The sequence below is a fragment of the Rhinolophus sinicus genome, chromosome 3, assembly GCF_057876585.1.
Source record: "Rhinolophus sinicus isolate RSI-liver-muscle chromosome 3, RSI-T2T, whole genome shotgun sequence".
NCBI classification, from domain to species: domain Eukaryota; kingdom Metazoa; phylum Chordata; class Mammalia; order Chiroptera; family Rhinolophidae; genus Rhinolophus; species Rhinolophus sinicus.
Window position 1 is genome coordinate 109004859 of NC_142503.1, and position 20442 is coordinate 109025300.

Genomic DNA, 20442 nt, shown 5'->3' on the forward strand with positions numbered 1-20442 from the left:
TACCTCCCTGTATCATTCCTAATTAAATTCTAGTAGGAGTACTGACATTATAAAAGACCTATTTTTTGTGTTTTTAAAAATTAAAAATAGAAAAGAATTCATGTGTGAAAAATGATCGTGAAATTCATATACTTTATAATTAAGCCTTGGATAATCAGAGGTTATTTGCTTCATAACATGGATTGGTGTTCCCACCATCAATCGAGAACTTGTTATGTAACTCTAAAATACTGTAAAATGTCACATGGTGTGGGAACAACTGAGGAAATATTTAAAACCTAGTCTGACCTAAGGACATTTTATCTACTAGTATGTAAGGCAGTGCACATTTTGTCACAACATGTATAAAATAAACCAGATACACTGTAATTCTGAGAGGTGGAGAATGAATAAAAGATTCAGAAATCAGGAAAGACTTAGAACAAAGAACTTAAATCAGGTCTTGAAAATGGGAACCATTGGATGTGTATTATGAGGGCAAAGTCATTCCTACAGAGAAGGAAGAAAGATGAGGAGTTGGGGGTGAGCAAGGTGTGGTGAGCAGACGGAAAGACCTGTCTAAACTGAGTCGAGAGCTTTTCACAGAAGTGCTATGCACTAATAAGAGTTGGCAGGTAAGATGGAAAACAAACAATGGGATTTAGGCCTGTGCTGGAATATGGGGAGTTACTGAAGATATTTGAATGTTAGTATGACAGGATTTTTAAGAAAGATTTATTCAGAAATGGTGATTTTGTTTTTAGGAGGAAAAATAGATATTCATGAATTAGATTTTAATAATTCATTTATAAGTGGGAAGGTAATACAGAGGAAGTGTAGCAATGCAATATGTTATTATATGATATTAACATACGGCTCAAGGAAGTTCTGTATATTTTAAAATAACAACATCGGCGACCTTTATTCCTTTCATGAGAAATGCACTGTAGAGTGTTGTCTTTTATCAAACATTGTTTGTTACCAGGTTGGGTTTCTAAAGGGAAACGAGTATCAGCAAGTCCTTAAGTAAGTGAGGAGGCTTTAGCTAGTTGGATTTCTTTTGTCACCTTGAATATCTTTCAAGCACACCTTACTATATATTTTAATTGACACATCATTCAAAAAAGGGGTTAAACCTATTCAAACAATATTTGGGGGATTTGGATTGGAATTATTTTTAAGTTGAAGGTAATTCTCATATTTGCCTTATATCATCAGATGAATATTTCCTAGTGGCCAGAGAGCATCACATTCTTATAAGTTTCATGTATTAACACAATTATTCCCAATCTTAGAGGTGTGTTCAAATCAGCTGTCAGGTGCATGATGATTAGAATATTTCCAATATTAGTGTATGGAGGTTTTAAAATATACATTACAGTAATGCAATTATTCTCACATTGAATATACTTTCTTGAGTGGAGGAGAAATGTGTGGAATTACAAGCATGCTGACAATTTCACTGAACCAATGACTTATCTTCAGCATGTTTTCTTCCAAACATTTGAAAGTTTTATTTCTACAAATCAAGCTGATGAACACCAAAGCCTTAACACATAGACACCATGGTACAACTCCAGTCTGGGGCATCACTCTGCGAGAAGAGCTGCTTCCAGTAAAGGAGGTGGCGTGACAGGCAGAACCCTGTAAAGTCCAGTCCTGCGTGGAAAGTGGTCAGGGTCCCAGAGCCTCAGCACAGCAGCCCTGGCAGTCACAGTGTGTGCACTCAAAGACCCTGCTCTCTTCCATCTTGCTTTCGGGACCTGGCAGATGCAATTAATCCCAAAATTGGTGTCCAGTGTCTGAATGCACCGCAGGTATCATAAGTTCTCGTACTCCTGCTTCTTCCATTCTGTGATCAGGTTTTGTCTGCATAGCCTTCTTAAGTTCAATAGTCATATAGTTCTCTGTTTATGGTTTTCCACTTGTAGAAGAGGTAAAAAATATAGCAGGATTTTTGGTGGTGGATCGTATGGGCTACAGAAAGACCATATTCCATTATGAGAAGTCATTAGTCATGCACCATTGATGTTGTTCAATTGCAAACTATTCATTTCTTAATTCCATGTTAAATTATTTTGTGATCTCAAAACCTCAGACTCTGAATATATGCATGTGTATGTTTCATGCTTACAAAGCTAACGTGTTAGCAAAAAACAGATTGAGACTACTGACTCGGACACTGAGAAAACAGTTACGTGTAATAAAATATCTTTCCTTTAATACTATGGGATCTGAAATAAGGATATTGCTAACCTTGGAATCTCAATCAGTAGGTCACCAGGAAAGAAACTCACATCAAGCCTGTAGTAAACTTTTTAACTCACCTGTTGTTTTTGAAGGTTAAAAAATATAATAGATTTGGCTCCTTTTCATTAGTTATATCTACACATTCTCTCACTTAAGTCTTATTCTTTTACATGTGTTTATGTATATCTGATCAGCATGAGAATTCTTGAATCTGACTTGTTGGGGTCACTTTCATAAGCACACGATTTTTCTGAAGTTTGATTTGTTTATGTTTTAAATACAAAATATACATTCTACTCTAGAACATGCAAGTATATTATAAACTATTTTAACTCAAAATTCAAGTATAATTAAATCTGTGCCATACTTGTTTTGGGATTCTTAAAATTATGAATTTGGTTGTCCTTCTTGAGACAATTCTACTTATTAGTTTATTACAATTTTTATACTAAAAGACATATATATATATGTATAGTTTAATTGTCTACTATTAAAGTGCATTGTAAATATTAATATATTTTAAAACAATAAATCCATGATCAGCATATTCTGATGTCTTTGTCTGAGATAGCAGGATATTTCCTCCTATAGTTCAGATGAACTAGCCTCCCTCTGCATTCTTTTCAGTAAGAAAAATCTGCATTCTTTTTAGTAAGAAAAATAAGCCAGACATTTTCTGAGTAAAAACTAAACATTCAATTTCCTCAGCTTTCTTCTCAATGAAGAAATGAAAACATTTTCATTTTCTGTATTTGCTTTATTTTACAGTCTGTGATACAACGGAACAGTTGACAGAAAACCAGTTTGTCCAAATTACTTGTCTGTTTATTTATGTTTGGAATGATAAACTTTGGTGTCATATCATGTTTTTCAAATTTTTCTGATTATAGTGTCTCTAACAGTAGCACTGCAGATAAGAAAAATCAAAGTAAGGACGGTGTATAGACTGTATGTCAGAAAATGTATCTTAGTGTTTTTATCAGGAGGGACTTTTTTCTAGCAAGTATATTATGGATAAATGTGGATCTTACAAGAAGCAGACATTTCAAATTTTTCTACTTAATGTGATGTTTTCATTGTGAGACTAAAAGAATAGTTCAGTTGATTAAAGAAAGGGCATAAAAACCATTATGACAAAAATAAATGGCATGTCCTTAAATTGGCTCGTTCCTCTGTTTTTTTTTTTTGTTTGTTTTTTTAATTTTATTTACAGCATATCTATCCAAATTTTTCAATGAAAAGAAAAAGAAAAGGAAAAGTGTAAGAATCCTTTTTTGACTGTCGAACTCTCAAAAACCCCCACACATCTCAAGATCTACTGCACGTGAAATGTATACAAACAATATATTTTGCAGAAGATTCTGCTACTTTATGGGTTACTAACTGTACAATTACTGCACTTCATTGTTATTTACCTCCTTACTTTTCTCTCCCTTTCTACCTCCCTACCTTCCTCAGTGATTTTCTGGATTCCTGGGCCGTGCTAAGCAGGAAAGCAGGGCACCAGACTTTAGAGACAGATGGGACACTCTGTGCTTTCAAGGAGCTGTCTGGTCAAGGATATAAATGTGGGAGAAAATACAGGGCAAAGTCACAGGCACAGATTAAATGGGTTTACAGCATAGTAAGTGGCCAAAAAAATGAGACACCCACTCAGCCTCGGATAGGGGCGGGCAAAGTTATCATGAAAGTAGTAACATTTGAACTGAATCTCAACACATAGAGTAGGCAGGGGGTACTGGAAAATAAGCTGAACCTAGGAAAAAAACTGCTTGTTCAAGAGCACTGAGGTTCACTAGCTGGTGAAACCATAAGAGTGAGTGAGTCTGGAGAGGCGTTTCTCTGACTATGTGGACCAGAACACCATGTCCAGAGTTACACATTCGTGTCATTAAAAAGGGGAGTTTTCATCAGATGAGCATTGAAAAATAGGTTGCATTAGCATGTTAAGTTTCTCTGGGCTTCTTGGAGCCTGTAGTATGTTACTATGCATTGCACATATTATAGAAGAGTGGAAAATGAAGGAAATATGCAAATAAAATTAAATTTACCAATAATCCCACACTCGGAGAGAACTACTGTTAGTTTTCTGGTATAGTTCTTTCTGGGTTTTCCTTTCCTCTAGATTTGTCCCCAAACAAGTCTTTTTCTGTTCCCTGAATCATGGCCCAACTGCTTTGCTGTCTTAATTTCTACATTTGGTGTAAAATTTTTTACTGACGGGCAAAATAGAGTGTTCGATGCTGGCAGTATAAAGATAAATCATATATACTCTCCCCTTTAAGAAGCTCCCTATTAGTATTAATTGGCGTATGTGTTTATACACAACCATGTCATGCAACTGCTCTCACTGCTCACTAATATGTTTTACTCATTAATAGTGGTTATAGCTATTCCGAATATTTACTAACTTGCCTTTCTTGCTTAAAAATATAAATATCTTTATCAATAAATGTAGGTCTATTATATCATCATTTAAAAGGCTGTATCATATTCTATTGTGTGACTGTATCACTATTTATTTAACACACCTGTGATGTCATTTTCATTTTTTTGTTAAAACAGTTTTATTAGCACTATCAAAGAGGTTTGTAGTTTTCATAGGAGCATGAACAAAATAGCATTTTTGATGATAAAACTTATGACAGGGTAGTAGGAAGCCTGGCAGAATTAGAGACCAATTAGTACACTGTCAGAAGAAGAGAAAATGATGACTTCTGCTAAGAAATCTACCTATAGCTATGAAAAGAAATAGGCAGATATAAGAGACATTTTTAATATAGAAACCAAAACAGCTGATAGGATGTTGTGGTGAACAAAAGGAAATGGTAAAATGAAGGAAGCTCTATGGTTTTTAATTAGCAGATGAGATATGTTGATAATTAACTCTCCACTAAGTCAAGAAGTAAATGGTGCTTAGGTTTGGGGGTTTGAAAGACTTTTGGTATATAGAAATAGGCTGTAGTCATGAACTGGAAGAGTCTTGGGATAAAGTTAGAATTCCTGTTATCAAACATATAAAACAGATACATTTGTGAGAACAAATGAAATCTCCTAAAAGAAAAAAACTTATAGTAACAATTAAGAGAGTTGAGTATAGAATTCCAAGAATGGAAAATTTAATGTGGATAGAGAGAGAGAAGGCTCTAAAATCTCTAATTTATAAGGTGTTCTTGGCCAAGAGTTGCAAAGAAAGGATTAATTCCAATTTAAGATTTAAAAGTTCTCATGGAGGAGATGGAAATAAACTATAATTCAATTAGGCTATGCTATTTAGTGAAAACTGGGCTAATTTATTAAAAAAACATTGATACCTAGATAAAACTGAGGTTTACATTTCTGTGATTTTGATTACATAGGGAGGAAAGTTTATCTAAATAAATGAATGACATAAATTTCCAAAGGGAGTTTTCGAACTATTTATCATGATATATGCATATATATTCAATATATTCATATATGCATATATATGCATATCCAATATATTCATATATATGTATATATGTTATATATATATATATATATATATATATATATATATATATATATACAAGGTTCTCTATATATGTTGGATTGGCCTAATGTAATAAGATCTTTGAATATTCATCTTATTAAGTCAGCAAATAAATACTTTCACTTAGAACCTCTTATGTCTTTAACTTTTTACTGTAGTCAGAACATTAATAACCTTGGAGTTAATAAAGTATACATTCTTAGTTTCAAAAATGAAAAAGTTAATACTCAGAGTGGTTAATGTTGGCTAAAGTCATAGGGTTTGTTTTTGGAATGATGGAAGATTTCAAATACGAACACTCCATGAAATAATCTCTTAGTTTATAATTTATTTTAATTTATTGCACATGAATTTATCAAAATTTGATATTTATTTGGATTGGTATATCTTGAAAGTAGTTTTGGCTTATATATGGGAACTATTCTAATGTAGATAGATATAGATATTTAAGATAGATACAGATATATAAGATATAAGATAGATAAATAAGGTGATTTGCAAAATATGTGTCAATCACCCCCTCACATATCTATCTTGACTCTTTTTTATTATCCCTGGAACAGTGATCAAGAGAAGGGCAGGGAAAGTTGGTCCAATCTGTCCACAGGAGCAGATTGGTGCTAACTCCAATTATTCATTCCCAACACCATAGTTTACTGGAACCTACCTCACGGGTCATGTCTCTACAGTGTTCACCTGCTATAAACTGAGCTCAATGTGAATTTTGAATTTTGTTTAGATCAAAGTATTTGTCCTTTCTTATTCTCAGTGTTTCCATTTGTTAAATTCTAATATTAAATATTTGATCCTAAGGATTATCAAGGAGTTAAGTGAAAATGTAAAATCCCTATCTATGCCTTGCTTATAGTAGGGGCATAATTAATGTTAAATGCTGAGGTTATTGCTGGGATTCTGTGTCGTTTCTCATGCAGGGTGAGTAAATATTGCAGCTCCTTTTTGATCCTATAGTTAGAAGATGCTGCTTAGAATTGCATCATCCCCTGATGGTTCGCTTTTGAAAGAATACATTATTTAACTAAATCATTAAATTGTTTATATATACAAGAATCAATTATTTAATCAAATTAATAATGTAGATTTTTTAAATGTAGCCATTTTTAATCACATATTTTTGTCAATGGGAATTCCTAGAATGTATATATCTACTTCAAGAAGACAGTGGTTAATGTTTTAATATTTCATGTTTTCTAATTTCTAAGATGCTATGCATTATTTAATTACTTTCTTAAAATAAGAAGTAAATGAAGGGATTAAATGAAAAAGTATACATGAAAATACTTAAATAGCAAGATAATTCTCATATCACTTTGCACTTTAATTTATTTTTTTATGTGTAATAAGAGAAACATTTTAATATTAGTTGAAAAATAATTTAAAAATTCATTATGTTTGTTTTTGCTCCTGGGCACTGAAGCACAGTAATGCTAGAAGGGAGAACAAAATCTTTACCTTTTCATCCATATGCAGTAGTCTCCAAAGGGAACATATTACATTTATCAGAAGAATGGAATTATTCATATATTTCTGTTTATTCTTATTCTGGCATTCTAATTTAGCCCATGCTTTTTGATAGATGTTCTATTGCATAAATAGGTTTGAATTCATATACGTAGCATAAGAAATAAAACTCTTCCAATAGAACAGGTGATATTATTTGTAAGAAAACTCATTGGCTAGTATTTGACTTGTGTTCATGTTTTCCCTAAATCGTAATATATATATATATATATATATATATATATATATATATGATTTGTATGTTATAACATATATATAACATGATTTGTTATTTGTTATATAATCATAACATATATATAACATGATTTGTTCTGCTATGATTTCCCTAAATCATAACATAACATATATATATAGATATATAGATATACATGTATATATGAGCATATATATATATATATATATATATATATATATTTCAGCACAGTAAAATAAGTGCCAGTAACATCAACCTAATTTTCTCATAAATATCTTCAGTAAATCAGAAATTAGCTTACTTTGAGAAAATTACAATCCTTATATTATTGAAATACATTTTTGAAAATTCACTTAAAATTAATTTTACAGAAATAGTGGGAACATCATGAAAAACTACAGTGCTCTCAAAATGTCTTAAAGTGAAATTATATGGAATTCAAATGTCAAAAAATATTAAAAATTCAAAAGACGAGAATACAGTGGATTGTCAGAGTGTGCCATTGTAGTCAGTTGTTCCATCTCATTTTCACTAGGGAGGAAAAAAAAAAAAAAACCTTAATAATTTGACAACAGCTTCTAAACCAGTCAAAACTTCTACTTCTATAACAAAGGTTCTTCTCCCCTTTCTTACTACTTGTGTTTACTGTGCCTGCTAAGTCTACATTGTCTCTTACCCTTTCTTATAGCATCCTTGGGTAAGAGATACCAGCATAGGGAGCAGAACACTGAAAAGCTGAATCCAACCCTCAGCAAGCAGGATAGCTCTTCTGTGAAATGCAGATATGAAAGACCTAGTTAATGGCTGATAATAACAAGTCATTGGAGTCGATTGTTCTTATGTTGACCATTCACAGTCTATTGTAATGCTTTATTTATTTTGCGAAAGTTTGAAGACCTCATTCAAGAGGGTTCTATAAAAACAGTGCAGAATTATTTCAAGTGAGGGTATTTGCCACTTATTCCCACGGTCTCTATAAATTTTTGTCATCTGAATTGTCACACATCTTGAAGAAGCAGAAATTGTGTCCTTATAATTTTCTGTGTTTAAATGTGCTCTTCCAGTTTATACTAACCTTGAAAAATTTTCTTTTTCCCATTTCAAGTTCCACCCAATCTGACTGTTCCACAGGAAAAATCACCTTTGGTCACCAGAGAAGGAGACACAATAGAACTGCAGTGTCAAGTAACTGGAAAACCTAAACCCATCATCCTTTGGTCAAGAGCGGATAAGGAAGTTGCAATGCCTGATGGGTCAATGCAAATGGAGAGTTACGATGGAACACTGAGGATTGTGAATGTGTCAAGGGAAATGTCAGGGATGTACAGATGTCAGACCAGCCAGTACAATGGATTTAATGTGAAACCAAGAGAAGCCCTGGTGCAGCTCATCGTGCAGTGTAAGTGATTTTTTTTCTATGTGTTTCTATCGAGACACAAAGGAAGAGTGTATACAACAATTTTGCTAGTAAAATGAGGTGATTTTTGGAATTGGATTAGGATAAAATATTTGTATACCATGGCTATGCAGTTTAAACTATAATTGCCCCTAAATCTGTCTATTACCTGAACTAATACACTAATCCATGCTAATAGGAAGGAATTGTGTGTGTATGTGTGTGGTGATTATAATGGTATTACGTGGATGGTTAATGCCAAAAAATCAACAAATTTAATGGTTAAAAACTGGCCATGCACAATGAAGCAAAGTTGAGACTGGAAGTAATTGCTAATTCAAATTCTAATACTCTTGTGTTCACAGTTCATGTTTCTACTTCAGGCAATTGTGCGCCCTTTGCCCAAATTATCCACCTATTTCAAGGCATTCTTTCATTTAAATTGTGGAGTCCTAATCATTGAAATGCTACGTTTGCATATCTGGAGTTGTAAGAGCAGACTGCCTAATTATCCAGTAATATTGATATAATTCAGGCAGATATTACATGCTGAATTTTGCTTGACTTTCTGAACAGGTAATTGCTTCACTGTGAGATTTGAATATGATCGAGTTTTAGCTATTTTTTTATTGAAATCACTGTTACAGTTCTAACAAAAATATTGTAGACATCATCTGCCTTGTATTTGCTTTCAGTATTAAAAGTACTTACATTCATAAATTTAAGAAGTTTAACCATGTCACTAATGTTGGATTTTAGAGGACGACCTGATAATTTGCATGTAGGTGGTATGGATATTGCTGAAAGAGAAGAAGAAAACTAAACAATCAGTTCAAACTCCAGTAGTGCTGCTGTAAATTTTAACTGATGTGCTATTGGTTAAATACATGGTGGCAAAGTCTTCAAGAAAATAATTAATTAGATGAAACTATACACTTCAATAAACAATACCGTTGTTTTCTTTCTGTGGTTCTTCTGGAACTCAGAACACAAAAAATGGAATTTAGTTCAACAACATCTATTTTTATATTAGACATTAGACGTAAGGATGTTTGCAGATTGAATTAACTCACTTTAAATTTGAAAGAATAATTGAACTATGGAAGGATTTTTTAGGGGAACAGGTAACAATATATGCATTTATGTATGAGCAAGGTGAGTACTGCTTAAGGACTCCCTGTCCATATTCTACAGACACTCCTATAAATATGCAAACGGATATTTGTCAAGTCCCTTGGCTGACTTCCAACTGATTACTAGTTTTTACTCCAAATAATGCAGCTTTTAGATGTCAGGTTCCATTCAGCAGTTCAGTATTGCATTTTCCCTCCCTGGCCTTTCTATTCATGACAATAAGCTCAAGGGTAGGAGGTTCCTGTGAAAACAGGTTTCAGAAAGGAAAAAAGAATATTAAAGAGAAACCTCTCCTCAATTCTCCAAAGAATAAGTCATACCCTCAAGTGACCATAGGGGAGCTTGATACAATTTGGAAAACTTTGTTCTCCTTGGTAATCACAGGATTCTGTGCTATCTCCACAGTTACACACAAAGCTGCAGTGTTCCTAAAGCTATTAGGGCAATTAGTTTTCACTCTGCTCAGACCCCTCTGGGGAAGCTCTGATACAAATAAAAGCTGTGGAACCCAGTGACTCTAGGGAATTTTGAATTAAAGTTTTAAGAACCAGAATCTCTAATCTCCATAGATTATACTAATGCCCTGAATTATATTGGTGAGCTTTTTTTTTTCTTAGTAAACCCCATAGAAGATGGTAAGTTCAACACAAGATTTTAAAATTCAATACTATAATAGTAGATGAAGATAAATACCGGCATAGTTGTCTGTAGTGTCACAGGGATGTATTGACTGAAAAATACCAACAGACATAGGCACAGTCTAGTTCATTTAAGGTAGGTAAAAAGATTCATATCCCAAGGTGACTTTGTAGAGCAGGGTGTGTAGTCTAACAGCACTTCCTCTCAGATGCAAGCATCCCTTGCCTCCCCAGGAAGGCAGCTGGATGTCAGCACTCTTGCGAGAGTCCCAGGTGAGGATGCCATCATGTTTTCAAGCAGCTCCCTTTCGTGTATTCCCAACTCTTCTGGAGAATCTGGCTATGTGTGTGAGCATTTGCCAGGTGCAAATAACTGGTAACAACTCCGGAATATTTCTGAGTGAATCAAATTTTCATTTTCCAGGCACATAATCCCTACTAGTACTTCAGCTGGCATGCCTACTTAAGAGTTATTCCTGCAAGAATAATATAGGGATTCTAATAATATTTTAAATGATAAACATTCTAATTTTTATAGTGATTTCTCAAGAATATGAAAATAATAATCTCAGGGTCCATCTATGTTGCCACGAATGGTACTATTTCATCTTTTCTTATGGCAGAATAGTATTACATTGTGTATATACACCACATCTTCTTTATCCAATCATCTATTGAAGGACACTTTGGTTGTTCCCATGTCTTGACCACTAAGAATAATGCTGCAATGAACATAGGTGCATGTGTATCTTTAATCGGTATTTGTCCTTAACTTGATTAGCCCTGCTACATGTAAGAAGTACTCATATGGAATATAACATAAGTTATTTCATACACATATGCACTCACATACACATACATACATACATACATATGCATATTTTTATATTATCCTCAGCACTTAGTTACAATTAATTACATCATATCATTGCAGCTTAACACACTATGTTTTATATATTTTGTATTCCCAGGATAATATATTTTACATTATAGCTATTCAGTAAATCTATTGAGTAAATACAACTTATGATAACAAATAGAATAAGAATATATATATATATATTTATTATATAATGTAGACTATATATACGTATATGTATATATAACATATATACATATGAATATATGTGTGTATAAATATATACATATATATGTATATGTGTGTGTGTGTGTATATATATATATATATATATATATATATATATCTCATGCGTCTTGCTTCTTGCATGACTGGTTTTTATTATTTAGGTTTTAGGAGTATCTGAGGATTTACTACATATAGCCTGATGGCTGAAAGTGTCTGAGTGTATGAAAGGAGAAGATGTCAAATTATTTTCATTCATATAGAGTAACTTTTTTAGGACTTGAACTCTATACTTAGTTTATTAAGATCGCCTTTCTTAAAATGTTTATTATATCAACAAATTCTAGGACAGTCTCTTTTACACACATGGGGTGCACATATACACATTTATATTTATATATAATTTTATCTGTTTTGAAATATAAATAATAAAGAAAAAGAGAGAAGGTCATAATATATAAGAAACAAAAATTTGGTATCTCCAAGCCACCTTTTTCTCCTTGTTTAGTTTTACTTGTGTCCTTTTAAATAATAACCAATCAAGAGGATTAAAAGTGCACAGAAGTAATTGTGTGTAGGGCTTTGGTGGGTGTAGATTGCAAGATTCTAAATATATGTAGTGTGTATATTTCCATATTATATAAATAATGGGATAGTCCACTTAGTTTGATGTTCAAAAATCTAATGGAATTTGTCCTTAACTGATATTGTGTTAAAAGTATAAAGCAAGCATTTTCCTAAAACTTTAAAATTATTATTTTTTTATCTCCAATAAATTTACCTCTTCTTAAAATGTGTGGAGAGCAATTTAGCAAGTGAAAGAAGCCTAGAGGTATTTGACACCATTCTGTATCTTTTTCAGAGTAGCTTAATCACCAAAATGAAATAATTTAAATTATTAAATTCTTGTGCATATTGCTTCCTCCTGGAAAGCAGAAGACTTATTTTATAATATTTTTAACTTCAGTAATTATCAAGTACCACACATGAGATGGACCAGAATATGAATTTGTACATATAATATTTTGGAAAATGTTAGTTTAAAATTAATCTAATTTTTTGGTAATTTGCTAGATGAAACTGAAAAATACACTGTAGTTTTAATAACAGACCTTCAACTGTTCAGACATTACTTAATTTCATTCACATGTGTTTGGAACTATATAACAATATTTTTTGTTTACTTCCGGCTCATATTTATTTGAAGCAGTATTAGAATGAATCACTGAATATATATACAGAGGGTGCCAAAAAATGTATACACATTTTAAGAAAGGGAAAAACTGTATTAAATTGTAATACTCAGTATATACCACTAGCAAAAAATGACTACAAGTTTGACTTCTGCAATTACAAGAAGTGCTCAAAGTGGTTACCATCAACAAAATTTTAATACATTTTCCTTTCTTAAAATGTGTATACAATTTATTGGCACCCTCTGTGTGCGTGTGTGTGTGTGTGTGTGTGTGTGTGTGTATATATACAGAATTAATTGATACATATGTTGGGGAGGGAAAACCCTCCTTCTTCTCTTATAAGTTCTTTGGCTGGTCTAATAATTAAATTGACATAAGACATAGTAACATGAGAGAAACAAAATTTTATTTCATATATATAGGAGCTCCATAAAAATATGAGACCAAATAGCAAATGGGGCATCCTGAGCTAAGCAATGGCATAGGGGTCTGGAGCTTCAAAGGGGAGGGTGGTACATAATTCATAAGGACAATAATAACAGATGTTTGGTAATTGGATGTTTGCCCTGCCATACAGATAGGTCATTCAGAAAAAAAACGATCTCCTATAGTATTTCTCCCTCTGAGCCAGGCCCCCTACCTCAATATTTTAGGTAGGTAAGGGGAAGTAAACTTTTTCTTGAGACAGCAAGATCTTGATTGCCTTCAGGTCAAAATAATCCACATGCCTAAGTGGCACATTTTGGGGTGGCATATTCTGCTCCCCTTCAATATCATGTAAAAGTCATAGTATGTATAGAGCTTATGAAATAAAACTAGAACAATTTTCTAAACAGTAGCAGTAGTAAAAGTGATTTTTTATTTATTCATTAGAGTACTGACCATTTGAATATGGATTCAATAAAAATGATATTGGCTGAATGTAGTCACATATGTATATTAGATGAAAAAACTAAGATTCGCCTATTGTCCTCCTAAAAGAAATTATTGTTTTTTTCTTATATTTATATTTGTATTATATACATATACTTATAATAGTATATACTATAATCTTAATTTTATAAACTATATCATTCTTTTAATAAAAGCTCTCCTTTAAAGGATTTCACTCAAAACACTGTAAAGTATTTTATTAAAGTGAATTAATTTGAAATACATTTCTTTGAAAATCATTTGGAGACGATATATACTTTACTGAATGTCACTTTTATTGTTAAAGCTTCATTGTATATATGAACAGTTGCTGCACCTACAATTAAAGCTATTTCCATGAGGTATAGAATATACACTAAAAACCATACACTGACAACAGTGTAAAATTGAGTTAAGTAACAGTCTTTCAGCCATCTCCAAATAAATTTCATGCACCACTAACAATTTATATTTTCTAAATGAAGAAACATTATGAAGGAATATAATCAGGGCTATTGAGAAACCCATGTTCTTCACCTGTTTCCAAAGCAAGATCAAATCAGGTAAAGAGGGAGCTGCAGATCAGGGCTTTATTGCTTATTCTTTTTCTCAAGGAATCTAATGATGAGTGCATGTTAGTTACTTTCAATCAAAATGAATATTCAACCGAAGCAGACTATCATGGACCTGATAAAGAAAAGAAAAAAACATTAAAAATACTGGAATGTACTATAACATATATACTTATTACTGTTAGACAAATTACTGAGTAATTTTCTGTAGTATTGAGATATATAGAATGTATTGAACAAATATAACTACTTTTTGAACTTTTTAAAAAGCAAACTTGTTCTGAAAATATCAGTGTGACTAGCGATTAATTTAAAGATCATATAAGAGACAAGGTAACTATAGATAAAAGAGAAAACAAGTGAGCAGTTTGACATACACACACAGAAAGAAGTTAAAGGCTATCCAAAGGAATTTATAAATGAATTTATAAGTGACAAGAATTTTAACTTATTAGCAGAACTATAAACTGGCATCCAGTTCTGTAGCCAGTTTACATCTGTTCTGTTCGACAGATGTATTTCCTATTCTGTATAGCAATTCAGCCCATCCCTTCTCAGCCTCATAATCATAGTAATTTGGTGTTGCCTATTTAGCCAGGCTTCCATGCCTGTTCCTCCATTCTCTTGTTCCCAATAATTCTTCAACTGCTTTTCACCTTCTAAGCCCTGGCTAAATCCCACCCCTTGCAGAATCCTCTTGGTGTCTGAGAAGGGTCCTTTTTTATAGTCCTATGGACACTGATGTTTAGTCTGCACAAGACATTTTAAAACTTCAAAGTAAAACTTTGTTTTGAATGTACATGTTAGATGATATACTTCTTTCAAAATTATTGGTGATTGTTTCACCATCACCTTCCTCAAAACTCTCTTGTAATATTGCCTATGGAGTTCGTTTAAGCAAAACAAAGAAATACTTCTAATGCTTGTATAGTTATCCCACCAAACTATTATCTAATTGGATTCAATTATTTCACCAAAATAACTTATTCTGACAGATTTTTGTTTGCTCCCATCACATAAATTCACCCTCAAAAGTAGAAAACTTACCTTTGAGGTTATTCAAAAGACTATGTCAGAAGCATAGGTGGTAAATTCAAGTTTATTTTCAACATATTCTAGGTAATAACAGCATTAAGAGTATACAATCACTGCCTCTATATGGATGATAACATCAGAGAGCATTCATGTGAAGAATATTCTTTCACCCAGAGAATCGTAGCTTTTATCACTTATTACTATTGTGAAAAGATAAACTGAGGCATATTAAAATTTTTAAGAGTTTGAGCAAAAGTTCTTTCTAATCAAGCAGCGCCAAACCGGAAGTGGTTAGTAGCACTCCACCCACAGAAGCTCAGGGAGAGTCTTTTATAAAGAAAAGCAGAAGCAAAATAAGGAAATTAGCTTAAAATCTAAGGCTATAAAATAAAGCTATAACACAAAGCCTCGTTGGCTATTTTTGATTGGTTGTCTTGAGGTTTCAACTTCATAGCCTTGAGGCATTTACAGGTCTAGATTTTGGTTTGCTTAGGTAGCTGCCATGACATTAGAGCCACCTCACTGTAAGGGCCTCCTTGTTTAATTTAACTATGGCCTTTGGCAGACATCTTAATTTCTCTGAGCTTTAGTTTTCTTATTTCCAAAAGAAAAATGTGTCCCAGTTTTCAATTAGTATTTATTTAAAATAAATTTGCAAAGTCACTAGAACATTGCTTACCGTATAGCACAAAATGGAAATTATTATGATTATCATTTTCATATATAAGTTCTGGTATATTTTCAAGTACATAATCTATTTTCTTACTTGCAAATCATTCCTCCTATACTCTATTTTACTGGGTTTTTTTTTCCTAAAGATTGTTGATCCATTCCAACTATAATTTAAACACTTTATGAGCCAAAGCTACACTTACATTTCTAGCACTACAAAACTTGTCAAATTGTTACTCTTGATTAACTGATCTATTTTCAGGGTCTCTGTAGTGGAGAGGAGCTTAAAGCTAAGACTTTACTTGGTAAGAAATTCTTAATTTCATTTTCTTACTGTTCCCAGTAATATATTTGACTAGAATGTCAGTTGGGGAAAGCTTTTATGATTCCTAAGAAAATAATATTTAAGCATTCATATTTCATATTTTTACATTCATGATTATTAAATACAACTCAGCATTTATTACAGTGTTTCTTTATTTAAATTAAATGTCCCTATTCATTCTTTTGTTGTTTGCAGCAATTATTAGAAACATTAATCAACTGAACCTTCAGGCAATGTTAATATTTTGAAAACATTAATAATTATACTCTTTTCTCCCATCTGACCTTTCCCTTCCCCCAGATAGTTAAGATCTTTTCTTAAAAAAAGGAAGAAACAATATTTCTTATAAGGTGGTGTATAATTTAAACTGTATAAAATAAACTCTGGAATTTTTATTTCAAGTCAATATGTCTCACCTCATTTCCCAGTGGATTTAACGAGGAATTATAATGGAACTGCTTGAAAAGAGATTTGTTTAAACATTTTATTTATATGCTGCTTCTGAATATTTGAAAATTGAACTCCGAAGTAAACATTCTATTTTGCAGAAAATCTTTAAGATGAATTTACTTCAGCTGAACCACTCCTTTCATCCAGGCAATCTCCTTGCTCCCTGTTCTCTCACTCTTCCAGAGAGAGAACGGGGTAGATAACCATCTAAGAAAATTGTCAAAAGAAAATAGAAAGTCTCCCTTTCTAAAGAGCTTCTCAATGTAGAGCACAGACACAATATCATTATTGAGCAATTGAGCACAGATAAGTGTATGGATCATGTAAAGAAAATGAATGCATAATTGTTTCCTGGTTCCATCTTTGTTGCTGTTGTAATGTAGATACAACCATAGTTTAATGTTTACAGAACACTTACTCCTCAAAAGTTTTATTTTCAGTATCTTTGCCAAGAAATGGGATAGGGACCAGCCAGTTTTAAAAGAAAGATTAAAAAGACTGACAGCCCAGCCAAATCTTGTATTTATTGGTGTTATCGTCTCAGTACTTCTGTCCACCCCTGTTGTACAGAAATAAATTCAAGTGGATGATTATATCATTTCCACATAAAGATATTTTCCCCTTGAAAACCTTCAGATATATGGTTAAATTAAATGTATTTTGAATGAAGAGAGTTTATGCTGCCTCTTTTCCTAGGACCTTTTCCTCTTCATCCCCCTTCCTCACTTTATGGAAAAGTGTTCTCTAAGGTAAATGAACATAAACACATGTATAAATATGTGTATAACTATAAAAATGATGTGCCTTTTTAATATTTCTTAGTTAAAAAAAGATTTATCTCTCATCCCAAAATAACTGTATTTTTTCCAAATATAGAATTTAAACATTTCCTAAATACTGTGCTCTTCTCCCATAAAAAATATAAAGGTAATAATAATAAACCATTAAAATAAATCACACATAGAGGTTTGTAATAACATATTCCATGCACATGCCTGTGACTTTATCAATTTATTTGAAATATACCACTGATAAAATGCTTAGTGCAGAGGAAAATCTAAAATATGCAGAAGATGTGGGTCTCTGGTTAGGAAAAAATGCATAAACACTTCAGATGTTTGGTAGCCGTGTAAGAAATTGAATGTCAAAAAGGCACTTTAGTCCGTGCATGATGAAACCAATCAGGAACTGAGAAATTAAAGGCCACTGTTATGTAAGAAAGACTTGACTTCCTGTCTTTCCAGCAGGAGATAAATTTTTACCAGAGTGGAATCCACCTGCAAGCATTGTTCATACAGAATTTTAGCTTACATATTGTTAGCAATTTTATCTTTACTGACTTTCAGTTTTTTTGATCCAATATCATATTTTAATAGCGAATACCAGGCATAGATTTCTGTTTTTGTATATATTATGTTAGATTTTATTATGTTATATGTGTTAATACTTTTTAAGCTCATAGTAAACTCTATAACTTACTGGAGGGTCTTCATAGGCTCAACTACATTCAATAGCGTGGTTCCTATCATACGCTAGGCACATATGATATCAAATTCATTTACAGATATAAGACAGGAACCACAACTAGCCAGCATGCCTCCCACTCCCTACTCCTGGTGATACTTGAAAATTTTGAAAACATTTTTGATTGTCATGATTGGAGGAAGAAGGATGGCCTCCAGTGTGTAGAGGCCAGAGATGCTGCTATACATTCCAAACACATAGGACAGACTTTCATCAAAAGATTATTCTGCCCAAAATGTAATTAATTGTTCTGTGTGTTGGGGGGGGGGGAGGAGGAGAGGGGTTGTCATGCTAATTTTAGGGTGTTAAGAGTCATCCCTGGTCTTTAATCTTGAGATGCTAGTGGTATGCCCCTCCCCATGTCATGACAATAAAAAAGTGTCTCCAGACATTGGCAAATATCCCCTGATAGGCAAAATTACCCCAAGTTAATAACCATGGCCTACGTGATGGCTTACATGTAAGGAGACGAGATCTACATATTTTGGGGATGGGAACTCTGACAGAATCCTCTGCCCCACAGCAGCCATTGTCTCTTATAACAAACCTGAAAGGTGTAACTTCCAGAATCCCTGAAGTTCCAAGAGTCACTGCAGTCAGCTCACAGTTATGGCTTCCTATCAGATATTAACATTCCTCTCAGTCCAGAAGGAATTTAATACAGAAACGTTGCCGAAAATCGTAGCTTACATTCTTTCCTTGTGAAGTTACCAGGGGAGCAGAGAGCTAGAACTTTAAAAGAAGGTCAAATTCTCATGCAGCAAGGAAAATATTTTGTATTACCTTTTCACATGCATCTATTCTCTTCTTCTGCCATGTCAACCTTTCTTAGTAATTCTTTTGCTGTAGTATTTTCTTCATGTGATCATAGTATTTACAGTATGTGTGTGTTAAACAGGTATGTTTCCAACATTCCTTACTTTTTGTTTTCTTTTTTTTTAACTTGCTCTTTGACTTATCTTCTGTGAATTGCTGTGCCTATGTGCCTATATTTTTTCTTTGGAGGTCTTTTCACTTTTTATCTGGGTTTTGGGAGGAGTAGCTATATTTCATGTCGTCCCATCAAATCATTTTGATTTGTGTTATGAAGTCCTTTTTTTCTGGCAAATGAGTAGTTCCTTGAAGTCTCAAAGATTCTAGTGGGCAAAATGAAAGTTTTTCAAAAGGAAACTTCAAGACTTGTACTGACCATGCTTTGTGAAACCAAAATAAATTCTCCATTGATTTCACACTTATTAGACTTATTTTAAATGTGGAAATTATTTTCTCCTTAATTCCAAACAATTTTCAAAGAGAAAGAAGTCAAATACTGTTCTTCAAAATTAGTGAAATGTGCATTTTGTTCTTTAATATTGTTCTCAGTGAATAAAATAAAATGTTTTCCTTTTTAGAAAGATTATGTAATTTGAGTAGCACTTTAAAAAATATTTAAGGGGATTTTAATTTTACAAAAATTAATCAAAGAAGGAAAATATTAAAAATTAAGCAGGAAATTGAAAAATGTTTAAGAAAAGTGAGACACAATTTGTTAGCATTTTAATTGTTTTCATTGAAATGTGTTAGATGAAAAAGCTGGTGTAATCTGATGTTCCCTCAATTATTCTTAGTTTCTTTATGTCGTTCAGTGTCAACATTTTTCTGATCATTCTAGTGTTTGAGGATATATGTTTTTAAACACAAGCTGTGTTGTGTACCAAAAAAAAAATGATAAATATAGTTCTTTATTGTTGACTTAAAAGTTACAAGTAACCTAGTGATGTTTTCACTTTTAAGTGCTGACTCAAAACCTAAGGTCCAAATGTATAAATCAATCAATCACACATATACATACACGAGATATAAATACAGATTATGCAGCTACTTAGAGAGGTATAAATGTATGACATGCCTATCTATCTATCTATCTATCTATCTATCTATCTATCTATCTCTATCTATCTATCTATCTATCTATCTATCTATCTATCTATCTATCTATCTATTATGTATCTAACCTAATCTATCCATCTGTCTATTTCACTGTTGGTTC

General features: G+C 32.6%; 1 protein-coding gene across 4 annotated transcripts in view; it reads left to right on the forward strand.

Moving 5' to 3' along the window:
• The window catches only part of MDGA2 (MAM domain containing glycosylphosphatidylinositol anchor 2), a 797923-nt gene that overhangs the window by 614359 nt on the left and 163122 nt on the right, over positions 1 to 20442 (forward strand). For all 4 annotated transcript variants that reach the window (XM_074328195.2, XM_088796863.1, XM_074328196.2 and 1 more), the window contains one exon: positions 8581 to 8874. In XM_074328195.2, coding sequence (XP_074184296.2) covers positions 8581 to 8874 — 294 coding nt within the window. The remainder of the gene's footprint in view (positions 1 to 8580; positions 8875 to 20442) is intronic.